General features: G+C 38.9%; 1 protein-coding gene across 1 annotated transcript; it reads left to right on the top strand.

Moving 5' to 3' along the window:
* The first annotated feature begins 3,071 nt into the window (after positions 1 to 3,071).
* On the top strand, positions 3,072 to 5,937 carry inab (internexin neuronal intermediate filament protein, alpha b). The gene is made up of 3 exons (XM_026170088.2): positions 3,072 to 4,314; positions 4,818 to 4,942; positions 5,025 to 5,937. The coding sequence occupies exons 1-3, from the start codon at positions 3,268 to 3,270 to the stop codon at positions 5,296 to 5,298; spliced, it is 1,446 nt and encodes a 481-aa protein (XP_026025873.1). The 5' UTR covers positions 3,072 to 3,267; the 3' UTR covers positions 5,299 to 5,937.
* The last annotated feature ends 19,648 nt before the right edge of the window (positions 5,938 to 25,585 follow it).

The following is a 25,585-nucleotide window of genomic DNA, read 5'->3' as shown; positions in this document are numbered from 1 at the left end:
TCATAAAGGGAACAGCCAAAATAAGAAAAATATCTAGGACCTCTGCCTAGAGGCCCTACATTAGGTGATGTTTTCTTCATAGGGGTATTGTGAGTTCTTCGTCATCTGGCCCCTCAGCAAGGACCAATTTACCTGAGACCCCACACAGGCAAATACCCTGACAACATAACTTACTAGGGCACACAAATCCTTCCATCATGATAAGATGGCGATATAGTGGAAAGACCCAGCTTAGGTGATTCATGCACATGACTAACATGTGTCCTAAGCATGTACTAAGTGAGGTGTTCCAGGCATGTCCTAACAGAAGGGTGTTCCCAGGTAAACCCAGGATATGCTGGTGAGAATATATTTGTCAGGTAGGTTGAGAACACCTTTGTGTCCCTCAGATGAGCTGTATGTGGTGGTGGTGGCCATGCAGAAGGAGGTCTGGGCTTCTCTGCTTAAACTACTGTCTTGTCAATCTAGGCATGGTTAAGCAGCAGAAAATGGATGGGGATGGATGGAAAAACAGGGGTCTAAAATGAAGGATGTTAACACAGTTCAAACCCTGTCCCTAACCCTAGATGACACTCAAGTGACCTGATGAGTGTTAAGAGGTTAAAAGTAGTAAAACAGAATACAGAAAGTAAATTCAATCTGAAAGTCACTTGTTTTAGGAACAACACAAGCACTAATTACATCTTGTTTGGGATATGACAGTTTTGCACAGTCATAACAGATATAATTTTTTTTCATTTGTGATATCTCGTATTAAAATTATGATTGGTAATGACTAAAATGTAGATATGTGAAATCACAAATGGATATCACAAATGCAGCTATGGGTATCTGAAATGTCACTGTTCAGAGTTCACTGTTCTGCCTGTAGACTCACCCTATAGCATAATAAAGATTAGAAGTAGGCTAATCATTTGCTCCCAGTACAATCAGATTATTAAATGGTCACGCAGGAAACTTTTCATGGTTTTGATCATCTTTCCATTATTTTGATGCATATTTTTAATGTATGCATTTTATATTTCTTTTCCATCCCGTCTTATGTTTTGTTTGTTGACTTGTTCTTGGATATTTATCCATCTAACTGTCATACTGCAGTCAGATTTGCCAATCTTTTTCCTCTTGGAATGTCACTGCAGAAGTACCTGCAATACATATATACTCTTGCTATTAAATGTCATAATAATTTAATGTGGTGTCCTAAGTGAGCAAATCCAGGATGTTTTGATTTAGAGTCCATGGCTATAATTAGTAAAGTTAAATGCCTGCAGTGTAATGCTCTGTGTAATGTTCAAAACTAAGATACCATCAACAGTGAGCCAGTGTCCCTTCCCAGTTAACTGGACCTTTACTGTGAACAGTTTCTAATAATATTAAAAAAGAGAAGCTGTCTAATCTGTTAAGCCTTAATTACTGCTCACAACAATATGTGTTTATATGTATTATCAAAGTTACAGCTATGCATTATCTCAGACCTTAGCAATAACTTTGCTAATACATATAAACACATAAATGGTGGAAAGTCCCAGGTATCTCACTAGGGCTTAAATACTTGGGACTCTCCACCATTTGGTCTTAGAACTGAAGAAGCTTCTTGGATTTGAGGTGAAACATCTTCAAGAAACATAAAGAAGTCCAGTCGCTTTTCTTTCCAAATACCTTAGATTAATAGATCAGAGAAGTGCATATAAATATATATATTTCTAAAGCTCAAAATGGAGACATGTCCCTACCTAAATAGTAGTTTCCTCCCACTGTTGAGTCCCCACACATGAGCACATCGCTAATATTGATATCCCGAAACCTAATCCTTGCATGACTACCCCCATCTCTCTTCATGCTTCTTTGTACCAACTATATGAAATTAGTACTTGCTCAATAGCCAGTTGGAGTACCATTAATCTAGTGAGATTTATTCTCAATCTGATGAGGATTACTTGCTCTTCCCTTGTTCTAAATGTAAATTTCTACTTTTTATTTCACTGTTCTTTCTTGCCATTACCCCATACTGTGCAACTTAAGACTAAGGACAGATGCATTACTAGACACACCTTAAAGTCAAGTCATTCAACTAAAAACACTAAACAAAAGAATTCTTAATAGCAAACTGGAATTCAAACAACAAAACCTTAGGTCCATGATAAGAGTATAATACCAAAATGAACACATTTAACTAGGCCCTATTTATAAATCATTCTTATAATGATCTTGCTCTGCCACAAATCACGATAATAACACCACTGTGAATGTGCCGCACTAAAATTTTTAAACACACTAGAATAAAAACACTGTGGCAGTTAATACGGTTCGGTAGTCCAGTTTGCTTGCAATGTAACGCTATTTGACAGCAGAGGGCAGCAAAGGCCTGTCAGTCGGATCCTGTTTGACCAGGCTTTATATATACACACTTTACCAAACAGAACAAATAACAATCAACCAGTCCGAGTAACCCTAGATATTATTTAAAACAGTTTTCTTGGAAATCTAACTCTAATTATATTTCGTGCAGCCTGCTACATTTTATGCATAACATATTTATTTTCAAATACAAATTTCTCATTGTGTTATACGCATGTTTAACACAAGAAAAACGCAGGGCTCGCTCTTGATCTGCGTTAAAATAATGGGTCATATTATTTAAATAGATGCTATTTGGAAACTGCAAGCAGATGTGTTGTATGACGTCAGTACTGTGGTTTGGGGAAGAGTGTTTTACGGATGTTACCTGGCTGCACTGCAAGTAAGTAAGTTTGCAAGTAAACTGCACCGTCATCGTCATTCTGCGTTAATTAAAAACAGCATAGAATTTGTAGACTGGAGCGGATTAGATGAAATTCCGTTTTCAGAGATTTTTCTCAGCAACAAAAACGCTGAAGATGGGCTGCAGGAAACTGTTGCAAAAGGATGTCTTATACGGAACATTTGTTACATGTTGTTAGCTGTTTGTTTTAAATAAGCAACAAGCGATCAGACGCGGATACATCACCACTGCGCCAAAAAGGACAGTTCCATTTGCTGAAAGAAAAAAAAAAATAGAGTCAACCGTGCACATCTGGAGTGATGTCATATTTAGAATATACCTATCAACGAAAAATCTAGTTTACAGGAGTGATTTCTGTTCATTCGCATATGCACAGTGGACTGCCTGACGCATCTGGAACAAACTAAGTCCGGATGTTACCGTTGGGCATTAATTAGTGATTGGGTCGACACCCCTATATAAAGGAGACGCGCCCACTGCTCTGCTCTGTCTCCACACAAGCGAAGATGAGCTACGGATCTGAAGTCTTTTCCTCCTCCTCCTACCGGAGGATTTTCGGGGATTCTCCCCGTTATGCATCCTCTCCATCGCGCACGGTGATGAACGTGGCCTCTCGCGGAGGGTACCGGTCCTCCTCCCTATCCCGAAGCAACGTTTCGTCCCTGGGCTCTTTCAGCAGAAAGTCTGGCCGCTCCTTCTCTCCTATGCCAGTGGAGTCCTTCGACCTGACACAGAGTAGCGTCCTCAACAATGAGTTTAAAATCATCCGCACTAATGAAAAGGAACAAATGCAAGGTCTTAATGACCGCTTTGCAATGTTCATCGAGAAAGTGCGCAACTTGGAGCAGCACAACAAAGTGCTGGAAACAGAGTTGACTGCTCTGCGACAGCGTCATACCGAGCCGTCCAGGCTGGCAGAGCTCTATCAGCAAGAGATCCGCGAACTGCGCTCCCAGCTCGACGAACTGAACGGGGAGAAGTCCCAGCTGATGATCGAGAGGGATAATATTGAGGACGACCTGCAGAAGCTCAGGGGGAAATATGAAGAGGAGTTCCGCGCCCGAGAGGAGGCGGAGGCCACCCTCAAGGCTTTCAAAAAAGATGTGGATGATGCTACCATGGTGCGCCTGGACTTAGAGAAGAAAGTGGAATCCCTCCTGGACGAGATCAACTTCCTCAGGAAGGTGCATGAGGAGGAGGTGGCCGAACTGACGGATATGATCCAGGCTGCACAGGTGTCTGTTGAAATGGAGGTGTCCAAGCCGGATCTCACCTCCGCCCTCAAAGAGATTCGCAGCCAGTACGAGTCCATGGCTTCAAAGAACCTGCAGTCCGCCGAGGAGTGGTACAAGAGCAAGTTTGCAGATCTTTCCGAGCAGGCTAACCGTAGTAACGAGGCCATCCGCGCCGGCAGGGAGGAAGTGAACGAGTTCAGGAGGCAGCTGCAGTCCAAGACTATCGAGATCGAGAGTCTGAGAGGAACCAACGAATCTCTGGAAAAGCAGCTTCGGGAGATGGAGGACAGACACAATATGGAGATTGGAAACTATCAGGTAATTCTGTTTTACTTTTTTTTTTTACGCTTATCATCGGGTTTCTCCTGCAATGATATTCGGCTGTTAAATAGCAGTCTCGTAAAAGTTTCATTTAAATTGATAGTCTACTATGTGTGTAGTGTTTAGTGACAATACCGCAAGAATAAGATCGGGACAACCGTTTTTTGCCGGGCTCTGTCCGTGGTGCTGAAACTAGTTCCTTCGGGATAGCGCGCTCAGCTGCATCTGACAACGCCCACTGTCAATGCTCTAAGAAAAAAAACAACAAAACAAACGACTTTAAAACAAGAAAACGCTCGATCCAGAGCTTCTTACTAAAAATAAAATATTTACTATTTATTAATACATTTCTCAAATTCTAGCCTACACCATGCCCATTTTAATAATGGGATTGACAGAGGTCTTTGTCTGTCTGCTGCAAGACATGTAGTCACACACATTGTCTTCACCTTTTAAAATATGTAATTCTGGCCTATTTTCATTTTTAATTTTCTGCTCAGGAAAGCATGGCAGAGCTGGAGAATGAGCTGAGGACCACAAAGAGTGAGATGGCTCGTCACTTGAGGGAGTATCAGGATCTGCTTAATGTCAAGATGGCACTGGACATAGAAATTGCAGCATACAGGTATGTTTCTTGACACCTCACCACTTGCCTCTCTCATTATATAATGTCTTCCTCTAACACCTTTTTATGACCATTTCTGCAGGAAACTACTGGAGGGAGAGGAGACCCGCATCGGGACAGGCATCACCTATCCCAGTCCCTCCATAAGTGCTGGACCTGGGCAGGGCTACAGCTACCAGACCCGCATTTACACAAGCTCTGGCAAGAGCTCCAAGAAGGAGGGAAAGGATGACGAGCAGCTGGAGAGCAAATCCGGTGGGAAGATGTCCCAGCGTGAAGTTTATGAGGAGACAGTAGTTACCACCAAGAAGATGGAGAAGCAGCAAGACGACATTCCCACCAATCAGAAAAACTAAGAGCCTACTGTAAGCCTGGTGTTGACCCCTAAATCTTCCCTTTGCCTTGCAAACCCATACCTCTTCATCCCCCATCCCAAAAGCATAGTAAGATTGTCTTTCATATCTGAGCTAGTGTGTGTTGGATGTAATTAGAGTGCAGGATCTACAGGTTTGTTTTATGTTGGTGTCCTTGTCCCCTTTGACCCCCACAGGTGTTCCCCCCATCAAGGGAAATCCATTATACCGCTATTATAACCGACACATCATGCAAAAGTCCAGTACATCTGTTCTCTCTTGTTCTCTCTTGTTCTCAGCTTCAAACAATATCAAGCACTTAGGTAGCATCTCTTACAGGAGTATGGTCTTTCACAGTACATTATTCTACTGGTCTTTCTCACTAATCAATATGTACGGACACACAGTAGATAATAACAACTCCGGTTGTGCATTTCTTCCACAAACTGTGAATTATTCTCAACACATTCCACACTATGCCAAAAAGATCTAAAACACATCAGCTGGTATGGGTCTCTACCCACAATAGGAATATAATGATTTCTCTTTAGTAAGTAAGCACACGGTCTACATAAGAAACCAGCTAACAATAATAACAATAATTAATAAGATGAACAATATTAAATGATAATGTCTTACTGAGCCAACATTTTGAGCCTTTTTAGTGCAAAGAATATCCTCCTTAAATCAAATGTTTGCACAGACAGTTCTCTTTTCATTGCAAGGGATTTGAGCACAACCCAAACGGCTGAAGGAGTCGAGCACCGACCCTTTTCGAATTCCTGGAAAAGTTTCACTAACAACAATATATTAATGTAGCTCTTTGAGTAAGATCAAGACTTAGGACAAAGACAAAAATATATTATTCAGGCATAATGTGCATGGTGTACGAAGATGTCATGCTTGCATGGAATTCATCAGCAAATTACTCATTCAACACATTTTTGTTGTATGAAGTTAAAACTGCCGACTATGTCGCGCATCATCATGCACAACACCTTTTAATGACTGCATTAGACATGTGTTTGTTAGGCCTTTAGGTTAGATTTGAGACTTTAGAGAATGGAGCAAACATAATAAAAGAGTCTTTTATAAAGTCAGTTGAAGACTGAATTATAAATTATGCTGTAGCACAAATGCACGAGTTTCACAATGATCCAGCGATTGAGGTGTGATAAATTTTACACATCAGCTGCATAACAACATTTCCCATGAAGCACAACCCAAGAATTAATACCATATCAGTCACCCTGAAGAAAACAGTGTTGACAAAACTCTAATGATTTAGTTGAAGCGTGCCATGCCATGATGTGTTTAGAACGTCTCAACTTTTTTTTTTTTTTTTTAACTGTGGCCATGACTGGATAAAATGTCTGTTGTAGTGTGACCTCACCACTAGAAATCCTTCAGTAGCTTAAGAGACTTGCAGCTTGTTTTCTCTGCTCGTGCACTGCCAACTCTAACACAGCTATCTTTATTCTCTTGCTGCTGGTCATGGTGAATAATGCCCTGACAAACTGCACTAACACTAAGAATGGTAACAAAACCTACTGATAGTACTGTACTAAGTGTGTTTGTGTCTCTACACAGTGGCCTATCATAACTGGAATTATGTGTTGAGTGAGAACAGCAAGTCTGCAAGCCGGGCATTTTGATTTTTTTTTCGTAGAATAATGAATTGTACGAATTATAGCGTCAAACAGAAGAAGTTATAAACACACTGAATGAGTTGCTAGTGGTTGCAAATGTCAAGCCTTTATCCTTACACTGTAAACCAAAAGAGCTTTCATGGATGTCTAAAGAAAAATATTGCGTTCGCAGCACTGCCAAACTTTTCTAAATGCACATGCTCTGGAAAATGATGATCAGTATATCACCAATTCAAAACCAACAATCAATATTTAGCCATACTGTAAAAGAAATACTGTAGGATGTAAAATGCCTTAAAACACCAGCAGCTTTTGACCATGTGTTTGATGCATACGACTCTGTTCAGTGGGGTGTTTAACCGTTATATTCTCTTTCGTAGTGTTTATCATAGCTGCAGTGACAACAAAAGCATATGGATTGAATGTAGTTGACATGCTTTACTCTTTACTATTATTATTATTGTATTGCTGTATGACACCATATCAATAAAACCTTGAAATAATTTTGGCTGCATGTGATTTCATTATGTCTCTTTAAAATGACGGGGAATGGTTTCCTACTGGAAGGTATGCAAAAGTTGAACGCAAAATATTTCTACTCACATAGTTGTCATTATTCATCTATGCACACATCATTCGTGTCTGTTTATGCACCCTATTGATGAACTGGATATTTCCTAATCTATGATCAATAACAAGCTCTTAAACACAGTCCTGATGGAAAGTCAGATTTTTTTTTCTGCGTAGCATTTTTAGTGGGAAAAAATGTTATAATTATGTCCAAGTTACACTTAAAATGTAGGCATTTAATACAAAATATATCAACAAATAATTTAATAACTAACAAATAAGGCATTGCACAGGTCAAGACAAAGGAAATCAGAGGAAAAAACAAAACAACAAGTGACTGACAGATGAAAATCAGTTTTGAGGGTCAGTATTGTTTTATAAATATTTCTCTAGGGGAAAAAAAGACTGGCTGGCTGGAAAGCAATGTCACCTTGAAGCTTTTAAGAGGCCCAGGACCAGGAAGCTGTGCATCACAGAGATATGATGGATTACCTAAGGCTGTACTGTGCATTGACCCTTGAACCCCCAATCCCTGCCCCACACACTCACACAAACAGAGACCCAGACCCTTTGACCTTGGAGTCTTTGGACCTCACGCATTGTCCTTAATTAGCCCATCTTGCCTTTTGCGCACTGATTGTGCGGGACAGCTTCAGCACCGCGTGTGCATGCATGATGCACATTGCAGTTCTTCAAAGATTTATACCTCTGCAATGCTGCTGAATGGAAGTCCTGAGGTGAAATACTGTAAAAGCCCTGTTACAAAACAGCCCTCCCTCTGATTGCTTCAAACTTCAGGAGTGCTTCAACTTTCTATTTTGAGATGCACCTTAGCCACCCTGTCCCCACTTCATAACCGCCACAAAAAAGAAAAAGAAAAAACCATAAGAGCTTTACGAGGCTATAAAAGAATGTGAAATATTGTACTACCTTCTATTGTGTAAAGGATTCTTGTGGAAACTGCGTCCGATCTGGGATTAATTTGAAATTTACTGCTGAATGCTATGAGAGCAGGTTGAGCCTGCACTCCCACTGCAATCTATAAGCATTGCAGTTGGCTGATTTCTCAAGTGTGTCATTTTTTAATGATTGAACACATGCTTATATTACCATACCTGCAGTGCTGTTTAAACTTTGTTTTACTGATTGTAATAAAATACAACAAACTGAGCCAAAATACACAGAAAAACACAGTTCCTCCAGTGATTCCTTACATTTTATTATGGCATCACTGGTACACCAGTAATAGAGTTAAACTGTGAAAAGTTTAGGCACAGAAAGATTACATTCTCATCCATCATGCAGTACAATCAGGGAAGCATCTGATTGTGTCCAAATTCTTTATTTGTTTTAAAATACACAATACATTGTTGCCATTGTTTATTAAAACATTATCACTTACATAACTCATGTGGTGAAGAACGTTGCTGTGAGCAAGGTAAAAAGTTTGATTCCCAGCTGCTCCGTATGATGCTAATGCCTGTAAGATGGTGCTGTTGAGTTTTTGTCTGAATGAATGAATGAGACTGTAAAACACTTATTAAATATAATGCTATGAAATGCAGACCATTTACCTTGAATAAACCCTTTCTCTGTGTTGAAAAATGTCTCTAGATGTCTCATACATCCTTTTACACACATCTACTCATCATTCAACCCTCTAATATAAAGTCATTTTAGGCTCTCCCTCTGAATTTTTTAATTTGAGAAGTATTACTAGATCCCTCACTGACTGTGGCAACTCTTCTTATTCATGCCTTCATCTTTGCAATCTTGAAGAATAAAAGGGCCCGTGCTGAGGGAGAGGCATGTTTTATGTACTGTCTGGTGATTGCAGGGGTGTGGTGTGGGGTGGAAATGAGAATCAGGCTGTGCAGCAAGCGAGCTTTGCCCATAAATTTCACCAGTTTGTCAGCTTCTCTGGATCAAAGCCATTCCTCTTCACTGGGCTGTGGTGTCAGCTCTGCAGGCATATTAAAGTCTGTATGCGTGTGACCTTTCACACAGAAATAGACATCCAGAAAACCAAAAATGACCAGCATTTCATTGACCTATTTATTTACAGTTTCTAAATACATCTGCTACAATGTGTACAGACAGAACTGTTTGTTTTATGGTTTAGTGTCGCAGGTAACGCAGTAACATCATCTGTTCTTGTGAGGTGAACACAAAAAGAAGACTCAGCGGCAAACTCACAATCTCCGTCTTTTCTCAGTCATTGCATTGGTTATCGTTCAATAAAAATGGTGGATATGCACATACATCCCAGTTATTGTACCAGTAAACAAAGTGTTAATCTGAGTTAGTGCTGCTGTTGCCTTGGAATTTGTTGCTAGTGTCTTGCTGTGCTCCTGCAGCCTTAGGGAGTGACCGCTCTCAGAGAGACAGGATTCCTCTCGTCTAGACAGAATAGAGGCAAAGAGCATACAGATGAAAAACAAATAAAAAAAAAAATGTGAATAAGACAAAGAAAATCAACAAATTCTTGAGCATAATTTTACCACATTTAGGATAATGGATCCTTGAGGTAGGTACCAATTGAGTGATCCTAAACTGTCTGTCAGCAACAATTAATTCATTAATTAGCAATTAATTAAACAACTTAATGTTCAGTGGAGAGATATATTTCAATTTTGCGTGAAATGTAACAATTTTCCAGTCTGGCACAAAGTGCTGAATCATTCTGTGGTGCTCCCTGTTAACCAAGCCATGACTGTGTGTTCTCTCTCTCTTCGTCTGTGCTAATAATAGCAGAGACAGAGCCAACAGAGCCAGACAGCCAGACAGACAGGGTGAAGGAAAATGTTTTTCCCTGAACAAAGAGGAACGTCGAAGCTTTTTTTGACCTCACTTTCAGCTTCTGTGAGGATGGATGAGTGGTACTGGGACTGTTCAACATGAGACATATAATTACATTAAGTGCAAAGTCTGTTTCAGTAATCAGAAAATGGTAATCAGTAATCAAAAAACCTAAAATATATATCAATCAATGTTTATATTTTACACCTACCTGTGACAGAGTCTACATTCTGGCTAAATTACTAACTTCTTCTTGTATATAGACTGGACAGTTGTTCACCTTTTGAAGAAACCGATGATAGTGGATATAAGTAAGCCTATCCCTGCTGCTGTAGGGTGAGAGGTGGGGTATATGCTGGACAGGTTGCCAGTCTTACACAGGGTGGATAAGGATATATTGATATATGATATATTTTAAGATTTGCATCCTTTATCTTCAAGAGTACTAGTGCTTGTTTGCTGAATATATTCCAAGGACACGCCCCTTTGAACACCACTCTACCTTTGTCTGGCTCATTTTTAAATTATATACGATGTACTGAATAATTGCTGGTGTCTATATCTGACAGTAAAGGTATTTATACATTAAATACAACTCTATGAAAGCCTAATAAATCAAGCAATTACAACATCTCTTTTTATATAATGTATGTATATACATAAAAGAAAGATGCAAAACCAAGACCAAATAAGATCGATTACATTTTCATAGCGGCTTTTCAAAATTCAAACCTTCCTACCTTTTTTTTGTTTTTGTTTTTTAGAAAGATGTTGTCTATCAAACAGCCAAAAATAACACACAATAAAAAGCAGTACACCGCGAGACTCTCCTTTCTACCCTTTCATGTGAAATCTCTTTCTCTTTTCTTCAGGTGTGATTCATCACTTCCTTCAGTGATTAAAAGGATATAAGGAGAAAAAAAAGGTTTCACAGATAAGACAGGAAAACTTGAGATGAAATGGTAAAATTTGTCTATCTTTAGCTTTCAGGTGGCTGGATCAAAAGGCGGTGGAGGAGCAGGAAGGTACTTGGAGAAGCTGATGTGTGCATCATAAGTAGCTGAACTGAAGCTCTGCAGACTGCTACCGATGCTGCACTGGATGCACCTCAGGCACAAAATGTCACTGTGGAGATACATCTAGTAAATAAATAAATAAGAAATGTGTATGCCCTTCAGAAATTTGAAACCACTTAGGAATATTTTTGAAAATCCTGAGATTTTGTTTACTGCTTTCTTACGACAATTACGATGATGATCCTCTGGTTTCTATTAATATCAAATCAATATGTTCATAAAATTGTTGCCAATTTCAGAAATAATACTTCTCCTGGCAGCACCATTTTAGGGCTGCTTTACTGCATTTCCTGCATAATCATCACACAAAGGACCAATTCTAAGTACAAAGCAATTAATTATCTGCATTCTTTGGCCTTGTATAACACAGAAGAGTATATTTGCAACATTTTTAGACAAATGCACATCTCTGAAGAGTGTGCACAATGTTCCAGTGTCCTAAAATGTTCCCTCAGCTATTTATGAGGTAAGAGCTATGTGCTGCCGCCATCTAATCCATAATAGAGCAGCTGCGCCCTTACAGGGGCTTCATTCAATATCTATCCTACAGTGTATGACACAGCATTTAGAGAAAAAGAAAGGCAGAGAAATGCAACAAAGATGAAGTAAACCTGATGTTAAGAAGACCATCCTCGAGCCATAAGATCAGTCAGAGAAGTGAGGGTGTCAAATGGAATAGTTAATCATAAGAAGCTCAAAGCACGAGTGAGGACGATGCCTCTGATCAGTTTCAGATGAATCGTTTTTAGTGACTGTTGCTGAGAATTCCCTTTCTTACTTATCCGGGAGCTTTAAAGATATACTCAGATGGTCTGATTGGTTTAAAGTTTTCATAAAAGATGAAATTTTCTCAGAAATGTATTCTAGTTTTTTTTCCTCTTTCTTGTTTCTCAGCCATAGTGATGAAATATTAAAATGACATCATCAAAGTCGGGATATTGAATGCCTTCTTTAAATCTGGTTCAAAAAAAGAAAGGAAACAAAAAGAAAAGGCAAAGAAAACCATGAACATATTTCCAGAGGTAATATTAAAAGATGCACTTATTAAATCAGGTAGTTTAATAATAGCCTTTGCTTTGCATAATTGGGTCTCATCAGAGAGCATTGATTTCCTTTGCAGCTGAACAGGTGTGGAAATAGGGTCAGAAAGAGCAAATTTCTATCATTAATCTTCAGGCTCTCTATCCAGAGGACTTAAAAAAACAGGACTGACTATATTATGGTCACCATTAATAACAGAACATCAGGAATATCTTAATAAAATGTCACTATTACTGTATCTCTGTGTAGAAGTTACATATTATAAAGGCAAATCACATTAGAGATACATATCTTGGATGCATCTGAGATCATTTCCTCATTCATGCTCCCTTGAAAGTGAGTTTTATGCAAAGGATTACATGGTCAACTTATTGGTAAAATACAATTGGCAGCATAGAAGGTTTGAGTTGCTGTACAGTGCTTATGGAAACCAGAGGGATACGCAGAGAAACACTACTAGTAGTTATTTTTTAAACCAGCTTTTTGTTTTCCTAATATATAACTTGACTCAAAATTCAAATAAAAAATACTGAATAGTTCAGTTATTTCTTTCACAGCTCCCTCTAAAGTCTTGATATGTGGGAAAGGATTACTGTGTAACCTTGGGAAGCTCTCATAAGATTGATTTGTTTGTATTTTAATCTTTTCATTGCAGCTTTCTTACAGATCTGGTCAAATAGACATTTCTTACTTATTAAAACTGAAGCTGTAACTGTGGCTTTGACTTGTTTAATGAGGGTTTTGCATCTTAAACTCCCGTGATACAGCAGCTCTACTTAAAGAGTAAACATCATAAGGTGGTTTTTCTCTTTACCACACGATAGAACAGCTTTGAGGTTGTCTTCTTGTCCGGTATCACACTAAGAAGGACATTACTGTATGAGATATACATGAATCCTTACAGTGTCTCCGCAGTTTTGTAGGGATGTGCAACGGAGGAGGTAAACACATAAAAGGGACACAAAGGGACACTCTCCTCCCCCCACGAAACGCTGTGGAGCCTGAAGGCTGGCAGAGTAAAGATTACCTTTCTCCAGAGGCCAAATTATTGACAAATCTCCCATGCTCCACAGAGTACAGGCCTTTGCAGTCTTCAAACATGCAGGCACACACTGGGGAGCTTTGAGGTGGAGGCTGGGGGCTGGCTGAAAGATGCAGGTCTCGTCCCTAATCCTCTCAGTTCTCTGTTTCTACCATTCATCTATTAGGTGCAGGAATAATAGTGACATGTGCCCTTAATGAGAGGTGAGGGTAAGATATTAGATTACCAGCTGATGCAAGCCGACCTTCCCCTAGCAATGACTGACTGAAACACTTATATGTAGGCACACGAGTGTCCTCTACCATGCTCGTTTGCTAAAAAGCAGTAACACCTAATAGAGAATCCCTACACCAGACTGGAATCTGAAATTACTCTAGCTTATTTCTCTCTTGCAGTTCATCAAAATGCAAGGCACATCACTGCTGTTTAAAGCATGAAGGTCAGTCATGACTGAAAATGTCCCCCTGACAAAGTAAAATGCTTTAGGACAAGCAGAGAAAAATGATATGCACACATGATACAAACAGATTTTTTTCAAATATTTTCTGATGAGTTTGTCAGATCAAAATTGGTGTTGGCAGATTTTTTTTGTAACCATAAAACATAAAACTTGCTGGTGTGTTTTTTTAATCAGTAAACATTTTCAGTGGAGAAGAGCTACAAGATAACCCTACCAAAACAAAGTGATTATACCGTATTGTTTAATTTTGAGAAATAGGCTTATTTGCTTTCTTGCTTTGGGTTACATGAGAAGACAGCACTTTCATGTTTGTACTCTAAATATGAAGCCAGCAGGTTTACTTACAGTAGCTTAGCTTAGCATAAAGACTGGAAACAGTGACTCCATCCACTCCAGCTTTTATGTCGAACACTGCAACGAACTTCTTCACCTCTTCATCTACTTTGTTTTCAGTTTTTGCATTTTCATTGGTTCTTTTTTAAAGCATATATATATATTGAATCCTGAGGTGTAAATCTCATTAGCAGTTTAGTCTGATATTCCATTCTCCTGTAGCTGAGTTCAGTAGTAAACAACATAATTTTTCTGTTTCTTCAAGCGTTAAAGGGAAGCACGGTCGGCTCTTACAGAGCTGTCGCTGTATAGCTTGAGAGGAAATTTGCATATTTGCAAATTTGTTCAGCTTTCGCCTTTAATGCCGCTAGGTCCCTTTTAAATCTCTGTAGAGCAAACAGTGTTGTGAATGGAGTGGAAAAAACAAAAGACTTTCTCTGCACAATGATAAGAGGACTCTCAGAGTCAGATTTCTGTTTCAGTTTGACACAAAAAGACATTTCCTGTAAATATGTTGTTAGTTTTCTTCTCATCTTAACATTTAGGGGGGCTTGCCATGACATGCTTACCAAGTTTTTAATGTTACATACTGTCAGCCCTCACCCAGGTTACTCTTTGCATGTGATGTGTGGTTAGTTGGCATCATCACCTTAGTCTCCTAAGCCCATTTGAGCAGCAAAAGCTATTTCAACCTTGAAGGCTGCAAAGATGGATTTATGGACTGCTGCCGAGGCTTTCACTCTAACCTGCTAGCCACTGGTGAGTGCAGGGTGATTACAAGACATAATTCAAAATCTCATCATTACGAAGGCAGCAAAGAATGGCTTCACGGTGTTATGATTTTATAACATTGTCATTCCACGTAGATGAAATGGCTAGCTTAAGTTAGCGGAGCGGTTGCTCTCTTAATAAAAACAGAGACAGTTAGTGGAAGACAATGGCTGTTTTCATTAATCAAATGTCGTCATTAATCAAAGACATTGCCTTACTGATAGCGGTGGAGTGAGAGAAACCTCTGGACAGATGTTTTGTTGGATCATTGAGTCAATTAATGTTGGCACTGCTGCACAGACGGTGTGACAGATGTGAAAAATACTACATGGCTGCACCAGAAATGAAGGGTCTTTCTATAGTGGGCATGTGTATAGAAAAACATTTTATTTATGACATGTTAGTTACTTTATTTTTGATGAAAGGTTTGACTATCTATGAACCATGAGCATCTTTATCTGCAGCCAGGCTGTGAAGGCAAAGCCTAATAGAAACCTGGAAATATACATATGAATCATGTTAAAAAATAAACTTTAAACTGTGTTTGGATTTAGATGGCATAAACACTCAGGTACAACTGATCAAAATAAGAGCATCGTATGTATGTTTGCATCTTTCTTCCTGTCTTCCTGTCTTTGTCTGTCTGCCTCATATTCTCACTGCCGTGTTGCAGGTTGCAGCTCCATAGATTTCAAATTCACAATGCACTGAACGCCAATACTTCAGCGCTCTTGGCTCCACCCTTACTGCTGCTCTTCATCAGCCTCACAAATACATGCAATCCCAAGGTACCCTGCCTCTAGGCCCACAATCTGTGTGCATGGGTTTCTATGTGTGTGTGTGTAGTTGGTGTGTGTGTACTCCTCCCTCCTCCCCCAATCCCACATCTCCCAAAGTGCTGACTGAAGCCATTCCCCACCTGCTGGCAGTCTGCCCAGACCCTGATATACTGTGTCACTGTACACATATAAACAACTATTGATCGGATAGAAAACAGCCAAAGTATTCCATTATCTTGGCATGGCCATATTTAAAGATGTCAGCTCATGCTCAGCCTGAGGGACTTGAGATGCAGGACTCATTCAGGCAATGCTTCTGACCGGTAATCTGTTCAAATATTTACCGGCCACAATTAAGTGGACACAAAAACATCCGGCTAAGTAGTGTGTAGGCATTCCTAGAAGTGTCTTTGTGTTGTATATGTGGTTGTGCTGGAGTGTGCGTGTGTGTGTACAAAGGCAGCTGACCTATAGTAATCAATGGCCCCATAATTAGTGAGACAATCGATGGAGCAGCATGAGCTATTAATTAAAAAGCAGTTTAGAGGCTTGTGTGGTCTCATTGTGTGTAGACTGAGAGAAAATACACACACAGACCACTTTATTAGGAACATGCTGGAATCCAATACAGCAGTTCTACTGTAAATTCTATTTCTGGAAAGAATCTACAGTTTATTGCTTTACTTATTGGTTTGCATGTTTATTTTTGTGTGTAATGGCCTTTTTTAATGTTCCTAAAATAGAGAGCATATAAAGGGTGCTACACTGAGGCACATGTGTGTCCACTGGAGGTGGCCTAATACCCTACCACATGACCTATGCACCTTTGCATAAATGTTACTACACGTCCTGGCAGCACAGATAGGTCTGTTTAGTTGTTAACACGCCATGCAAACAGTTTTAATTAGCACAGGAAGGAAAGCTCTGTGAAACAAAATGAAAAGTTATTGTAACTATATCGGGGTTGTTATTTGGCCAGTGCAAATATATGTTGTTTTTCTCTGTTTTAAAACTGGCTCATTCAGTTTTGGCCTTATCTTCATCCTGTATTTGAATAAAAGAAACTGTTCAAGATTTTTTTAGTCCAACATGAACAGGTCAGAGCTCGATGATCAAAGCAGAGCAATGTCATAATGCTTCTGCAGCCAGTACTGCTGCACCTGATGTGCTAAGGCTCCGGTGCCAAAGGATACCTTGTGTGTAAAGAAGAGACACACGTACAGAATCTGACAAAATGGCATCATTTTACGCTCGGGGATAAGACGCATTGGCCCAATAAAACACCAGAACCTCAAGCTAAAGGTTCTTAGCTATATTTTAAGGGGGGCAGAGAGGTCTGCAAGGTTAAGCTGTTTTGTGCCAGAATGTTACATGAACTGTACCTTCACATGCTGTGTGAGATAATAACCTAATTGACTCTCCAATTGGTTCTCAGCGAGCCTGTCTTTTTTCATCAAGCAGCATAATTACAGGCTGTCTGGGTGTGAAAACGCCCTGTTATTGGCAAAGAAATGTCATGTTAATTCCACTGAATAATTTGCTTCCTTAATCTGAATCCTGTCATAAATGGAAACTGAGTAGATTCCGATTCCACTGGAGATAAGCAGCTTTATGCAAATGTCTTTTAGCAATAAAAAGACATCTAATCGACTTTTTTTTTTTACGCAGCAGTTTAGTATTTTAAAAAAATGGCTGTAACTTCAGGTGTGAGAATTTGACCCAGCCTGTGCATGAAATCTGGCTATTACTGTCTTTTCATGTAAATTTTACAGCGTGGGCTTCGGCAACACCGCGTCTGTCGATTGTTTTGTTTTGCACAGGTTGGCCAGTCCCCAAGGACATTCCCATCATCCTGTCCACCCTCCCCTCCTGGTGACATCGCATAGTGGTAACAAAAGAAAACCAGGTCCTCCCCCATTTGCTCTTTTGTGTCTCAGACACACATACAGACACACCTCAAGGTGAATAAAGGCTTTTCTTGACCATGCCATTTTTCTATATATTTATATGTTCTTAAGTTAGAGAGAAAATGAGTGCAACAGCTTGACTGTACAGCAACCTCAGTCCTCTTGTGCCAAGAAAAAAAAAAACAGCTGAATGAAAATCAATGTATACTTTCAAATGGCAAATTAACTGATAAAGTACAATAACAAGGTCCTCCAGAACACTTGGGCTTACAGAGCAGGTTGAGATTTAGTTCACGTCTTATTGACAGATCTTAGGACTTTACTAAAGCTCGCTATCCATATGTGAGGGGATCTTTATCAGCTGCTCTATTGTCCTTAATGTCCTAGGAGAAAATTCCCAGCCAATGTGGCTCATACCAGGTGTTATGGAGCATACTCTACCTCTCACAAATATGAAACTATAGAAAGGCAACCACTGCTACTGTATCACATCTTATTTGGTTATCCACATTAGCATCAATGCGCATACCCTCTCACAAAAAATCAACTGCTACTTTACCTTTAGTTTAAAACAGAAGACAGTCACCTTGCACTTTCAAAAGCACATTACATGAGTAAATTATAAAATTATGCAAGCTATTTGTCTTTAAAATGTATGTTGCTGTTTAGCAAATGCAATTATTGATTTGGTATTTTTCTCAAAAGGTGCTCTAAGTACCAAGACTGTGACCTTTAGCAAATTAGAAGTCATGCCTTTATCTTACCCTGTCATTCATGGTGTCAGTGTGTGTGTGTGTGTGTGTGTGTGTGTGTGTGTGTGTGTGTGTGTGTGTGTGTGTGTGTGTGTGTGTGTGTGTGTGTGATAGTCTATATATGTAGTCACTGGACCACAAAGAGGGATAGTTTTGTAGGGAGAGGCAATGTCTGTGTTGCTGAACAAAGGACTTTTCATTCTGTGAGAATACCATGTGAGTCAGCAGCATAAATCAGTTAATTAGAATAACAATCATGTGGAATATTTTATGATATATAGAAATACAGCTTAGAATGTATAAAACAACTTGAATCATCAACTGTTTTAATAGAACCGATTTCTTTGCCTCACTGTGTTGTGCTGGTTAATTAGAACCTGTGCTATTTATAGTGATGGAGAAACTGTAATGTACCCAGCACCGTGTTGTGAGGTGCCTGGAGCAGGGGGTTGTTTAAGCACCTAGTTAGACCTCTTCTGACAGAAAATGTGTGGGAGGGAACAAGGAGAAACAGGAAGGAGAGAGAGGGTGAGCTGTGAAGAAAGAAAAAAATGTTAAAATATGAAATCAACATGTTATTTGGTAAAATATCGACAGTAATTACTGCATTTTCCACACATTTTTATCTTTTTTATCTAGCAAAGCATTATAATCTCTGCTTAAGCCTTGTATTGAACAGCATCCTCCTGTGGAACTAATGGCAAGTGTTTCAAGCGTTTTCTTCAATAATTTATACAATATAATAAATATGTCATCAAGTTAGGTTTGCTGTTAGCAAAATTTAGGTCACTTCTATTGTTTTGCTAGTGATAGTTAGCTAACTTCTTGGCTAATGGAAACTGAACGCTCAGTTAAGAACAAAACCAATGCAAAGATATCAGATTTTGCAGAAAATAACTGCCTCAATGCCACCGCATTAAAAAAAAGTTGGACTGACTTTGGGCTTGCTAGTATAAAATATAACAAATTTTTAATAGTTATCTAGTTTAACAATAGGACTACAAGCATTTTGGAAAATCACTGGTGTGTGTGCTTCATATCCAGTGAATGTCCAAACTTTCCTGTTACAAGAATATTGTGGATGACAACTTTATATACAAAACACAGAAAGAATTTTTATCCAGTTAAACAAAAATCAGGTTGTTTAACTGTTTAGCTGAAATCTCAGCCACTAGATGACAATGTGATAATTACTAACATGCTAGGATGGTGAGAACGATAATGATGACAGTGATTAGTAGACACAGTGGGGCTGCAAAATTAAGTGAATTTTAATGTCAGCCACAATTTTGGCTTCCCACACCCAAATGAACATGATTAATCACAACTATGATTAAAAAATACTAAAACAAGCAAAAAGACTATATCATGATTCAAGGACATGCACCTTGTTTGTTTGAAAAGATGTTTTAGTTAACAGGAAAACAGCACAATATAAAGGTGATTAAATTTTGTGTAAAGTTTTGCTACATTGTTTTATTTAAAGATTTGTTAATTTTCTTCTACATGCATTGAATTTAGGGGAATTTTATTTCACTGTGTGGATTTGTGCATTAACAGGAATGTTGCACAACATTGCATTTTGTGCAAAACATTTTTTCACTAAAACTCAATGAATATTCATGAAAAAAACAGGGATCTCAACACTGATCAAAGTCATTATGACACTGATTTTGGCCATAATTGTATCATGTGGTATTAGAAGCCCAAGGATAAACATGCTCTCTTTCCAATGACTGGAAAATAAAACTAAATCATAATTTACAGAGCAAAGTCAGTTTGTTTTACTTCCAAATAAAATCACTTCTAAATAGTCTGGAAAAGAATTTGTTAAGACCTGAAAACTTCATTAGACTTCCTGTTTCCATCTGACTTTCTTTATAAAATCTTGCTTTGTCAGATTTCAGCTGTGACTGGCTGCAGTTGCATCTGACATACAGTGGCAGGTCATATACAAAATGTTGGAAAGCTTTTCTAAAACTTTTAACTTTACATTCAGCACGTCATTAATAAGTGAAACTATCTTAAAAGTATAGTTGAGCATTTTTGGGAAATATATTTATTCACTTTTACCGCATGTTTTTTTTAATGTTAAACATCAAGATACTGCTAAATTAACCCTGTTATTGGGATTTATCTACACAAAAACCAGAAACAACACTACAAGACAATAAAGCATATATCCAAAACGCCAGCTAAGCTGTAAGACCAGCAAAGCTGATGTCTGCGTGCAGAATCCAGCTCTCCAGTTAGGTCAGTACTGAATAATGCAGACTCCCCACATTTCCGTTCCCCGAAATGGAGATCTCTAGTGCCACAATCACACCCATTATTCCGCTTGGATAGGCAAAAGGTCCACGGTGCATTCACGCACGCACACACAAACTTTCCTGACACAGGCCAAATAAATTAAGGGCCTCTGCCAGACAAGGAATGACAGGCTAGTAGGTGCTTTGAAGGCATTACTCTGACAAAAAGATGGATTTCAGGGCAATTGTTAGCTACCTAACGTGGTGCATGTGTAGCAATCTCAAAGCTTGTTGCACACTGGGTGCAAAACAATGTTTATCCAGTCTTCACAAATGGAGGCTTAAGTGTTTCTGAGGGATTAGTTATTGCGACAAATAACTATATTCAGTTAGCACTTATCAGCCTTTTATTATGGCCATCAAACACTGCAGCTTTTTATGTTTTGTATCATATCTGTGTAATTAAACCAGATAGAAATGAAGTTCTTATCTGTTGCCAATAGCTACTAGAAGACTTCATACCTACTGTATCAAGCCTGCTTCAGTTTCATTTTATACTTCAAATGTTTCACACCTTATTCTGCACCTGCCTCTCACCTGTATATGTCACTTTTCACATTCACATTCACGATCATGTAATGTTTTTCCCTCGACCTTCTCTCAGCCGTACAGACTCTCATTTTACCATCTTTCCTGCGTTGTTACCGCTCCCCAAGTGCTGCCCCGCCCCACTCGGTTCCCGACCCTCTCCCCATCCCACACACCATGCTTCTACCTCCACCCTCCTTTTCTCTGCTTTCTCCTTTCATCCCTCCCTTACTCTCTCTTTCGCTCTCTCTCTCTCTTTCCCTTTCCATCTCTTCGGGTATTTTCCACCTCTTCTGAGAGTCACACCTCATGAATTATTTACTCGTGCATGTCAGTGGGGGATTTAAATCCGTTTCTTGACCGTTTATTGCTCAAAGACAGGAAGGCAGTGTTTTGTCAGCGGAAGAAAACTAATGGTTCTTTTAATAAAGGTGATCATTAGATGTCCTTTCAGTCACACTCTCTCTCTCTCCCCAGCTGACAGCAGAATACTCGTCAAAAAATTAAGGAAGGATTAACAGTGAAAACAGCAGGAGCACAAAGTGTTAGCCGTAAGGACACTCAAGGTGAAACAACAGTGATCAAGCCAAAATTACATCATCATTTGGATAATTTATGCATAAACAGTAATGTTCATGTAGTTGGATTCATTTAACTAAATCTCAAGAAACAGATATCCTCCACACACATCCACTGAAATAAAACATTAACATGAACATGCACATACACATACACACTTCCCTGCAAAGTGAATGCTTTTTTAATGATGACCTTTGCCATAAATCTTTTTTTTTGGAATAAATTAATATAAATCAAATGTGACAGAAACTTTCATCTGCTAACACCATCACTGAACCTGCAAACCTGCAGATTTTTTTTCGAATTTGCTGGTGACACCAATTGTAATTATCACATCAAACACCCCCCCAACACCCTCCCCAGTTTTATTGGGTTATATAAACATAAAGCACATCTTCTGTTTCTGTGCAGTAACCATGCAAACACACTCCAACACCCTTTTAATTTAACTCACTGATGCATGTCAGTCGTATCAGCACTCCGCTTATTAGTGCCATAGAAATGTAAGGGTTTATAGCAAGTAGAGAAAACCAGAGCAGTCGAAATAATGATGAAATACAGCATAGATATTGCTAAATGCTACAACTGACTAGATTTTATGGTAAGATTTTTAATTCAAATAGTATATCGTGGCACTAAAGCAGTGCGAATATCAGACTTTAAAGAGCACATGAAACAGTCGCTTTTTCTTTGAGGGTCTGTGTTCGCTCCAGAAAACCTGTCCCTGTTGGGGGAAGCCACACCCTGCTGCCTCGTGACAGAGAAACTGGGGATGGTGGAACAGTCCTCCAGCATACACACCAGCACAGCACACACACACTCTGGCGAGAGAGAGAAAGTGAGAGAGAGAGAACTGAGCAAAGTCATCACTGAGGTGTGAAGAGAGGATGAGACTGAACACGCGTCTCTTTTCACCTCACTCACCCATTTCATTATGACTGCAAAGAGCTCTAGAGCAGCTTCACATAAGATGAAGAAAAGACCACTTAATCAAACGAATGGCTTGAAAAGTGGGTTTTTTACTCGAATGTGGTCATTTAAGTCATTAAAATAAAATTTTAAAAAGGGAAAAGTGGACAAGAAAACAAGTGGCTTCCTATCCCCAGCTGCATTTGCTAGCCTGGCAGCACCGGGGAACTGAGGTTCATGTGGATCAGGGTGGGGCACATAAAGATCATGCTGTGAAACACTGACACGTGGAAAATAATGGAAACACAAGAAGCTTCTTTGTTTAAACTGTTTCAGATATCCTCACCAGGGTGATTTTTATGAGGTAAAAACTAGAACTAGATGTGAAAAAGCGTTAGTTGATATTTTGCACTTAAAAATTTATACTAAACTGACAACTTATGGGACATTTTTGACAACTGGTAGGCTTTGGTACGCTTATTTACTGAGACAGGGATAGTATTGCTGTGTTGTACGATAGTAGTGTTCTGAATTTCTTAAATATTACAATCTGACAAATAACGCCATTATTAAAACAACAGAAAATAAAAATAACACTGAAACTTATAAAAAATAAACTGGAAATGAGCATGAAAACATTTTTAATGAGTAAACACAGACTGATAAACACTACTAAACCTTTTTTACTCATATTATGTTTCGCTAAATAACACAAGAGGTAGACAAAGGCAATATAAATGCATTTATTTTGCAGTAAAACTGTTGTCATAGTGAAGAAAAATTCTGTTATGCTTCATTGTGTGAGCATAAAAGTAATGTTAGGTGATATATTGTACCTATTTCAGAGACAGTTTACCATAATAGCCACTTTTAGACGAATAAACCTCAAGTAATCGTATCGGTGTCGACATCTGTAAAGAATCATGAAGCATCAAAACAGCTAGAGGAGATTTCTCTCGTTATTACTTTTTACACATCCTAATTTGATTTTCATTCAGATCACATTAATCCTAGTAGAACTATTATTCTGTCATTTCAAAAAACAAACAAACAAAAAAGGAAAAAAGCACAACCACAAACTGTAGGGATTCAATACAAGTACAAAAGCAGATGCCGCTGTTTCCTTTATAGACACGCAGGCACTGGAAATTAAGCCATATGGCTGCGCATGAGTAATCAGGCGCTTTGTAACTTGCTATATGAAGGAGTCACTTACAGATCAAAAACCTTCAGTCTGACGTGTTTTAAAGTGAAAATGAAAACAAAAATATGTCAGCCTACAAAGTAATGTTGTTATCTTTACACCACAGAAAGGAATGGATTTTCTCTCTAATTAGCAGCTTTACAATGGCCCTGTGCTGATGACCACACCCTGAGCTGCTGGTGTTCACATGTATGTCTCCCACTTTCACCAGCCAACCCCACCCCCATCTCTCCTCCACAAGGAGCAACATAGCCGCAGTGTTATACAACGCTTCTTGTGCCGTGAACCCCTCTTTTGTCCCAGTCTTTAAAATCGACTGTAGCCTGCGTGCTGAACCTGCTGCTGAGTTATCAAAGTCTTAATGTCGAGAATGCATTACACAGGTTTATAAGGTGGAGATCAGTTACAACCAGAGCTATACTCAATAATAGACTGCAAGTACATGTTTGTGTTCATTTTTTGTTAGAACTCAGTATTATTGTATTTACAGTACATGTATTATACTTGACGGTGGAGTCAAATAAAAAAACAAACAAATCCAGATTTTTGCACTATTTCCAGCAGAGACACAATGAAACAAGATCAAGTTCTAATTTTTTACTGACAGGCTCCTTGAAATAAAAACAAATTAACTGCCTCAAAAGATGCACAGTCAGCTGTACATGAATGCATTGACAGACTGTTCGCTCAAGCAAGGTGTGCTGTCTTGTTCGGACAAAAATTCGGACTCAGCAGAATGCAAAGAAAACACCACTCATACTCATACACAGTTACTGTCCTTCTTGTGTTTCCTCAGTGATACAAGCTGTCACTTATTATGAAAATGCTACTTATACCTCATCTTACTGTGTCACACATTTTCTGAAGACTCATATTGTATGTCAATAAAAGAGGCAGATGGATCATAAGATAATGTAAAGGTGCAGAAGATTGATGTATCAACAAACATCTATATTAATAACAGTGTAACTGAGGAGATGACGTAGAAATTTGCAAAGTAATTTTCACTTTGTTTTCATTCACCAATGTTTTATAGATTAAAAAGAATACCAGATTGTATTCATAGCAGCAACACATTGTCCAAGGAGGTGGCTGGGACGCTGGCCAGCTGTTGTGTGGGAACAAAGTGCCACCAACTGGTAAAAAATGATATAAATTGGATTGTATAATTATTATAATTATTATTATTAAGATAGATACGTCTTTGGCAAAACAAAGTACTGATTATTTTGTCACTCTATACACATAACAATTCTCTGGTGAAACCTATGCACTTGTGAATGCAGTCTTTATGCTGGGGTACAATTAGATATTTATACTTATATTTATATTATTATAACATTATAGCATCAAGTTATGAAGTGGGCGTTGCCACAGCAGGTAATTCCATATGTTTGATTCGGCAGACTTTTGACATCAGCTGCCCTTCCAAACGCAAACCTCAAATCAGTTTTTCATCTCGAGCTGAAATCGAACCGGCGACCTTCCGCTCCCTAATGCGTAAACCGCTACACTACACTCACTTGAAGGGCGGGACTTCTGTAACACCACGCTCACTGGTAAGAACCAATCATATGTCTTG

The sequence above is a fragment of the Astatotilapia calliptera genome, chromosome 6, assembly GCF_964374335.1.
Source record: "Astatotilapia calliptera chromosome 6, fAstCal68.1, whole genome shotgun sequence".
Classification (NCBI taxonomy): Eukaryota; Metazoa; Chordata; class Actinopteri; order Cichliformes; family Cichlidae; genus Astatotilapia; species Astatotilapia calliptera.
This window is presented reverse-complemented; position numbering and strand designations above follow the sequence as displayed.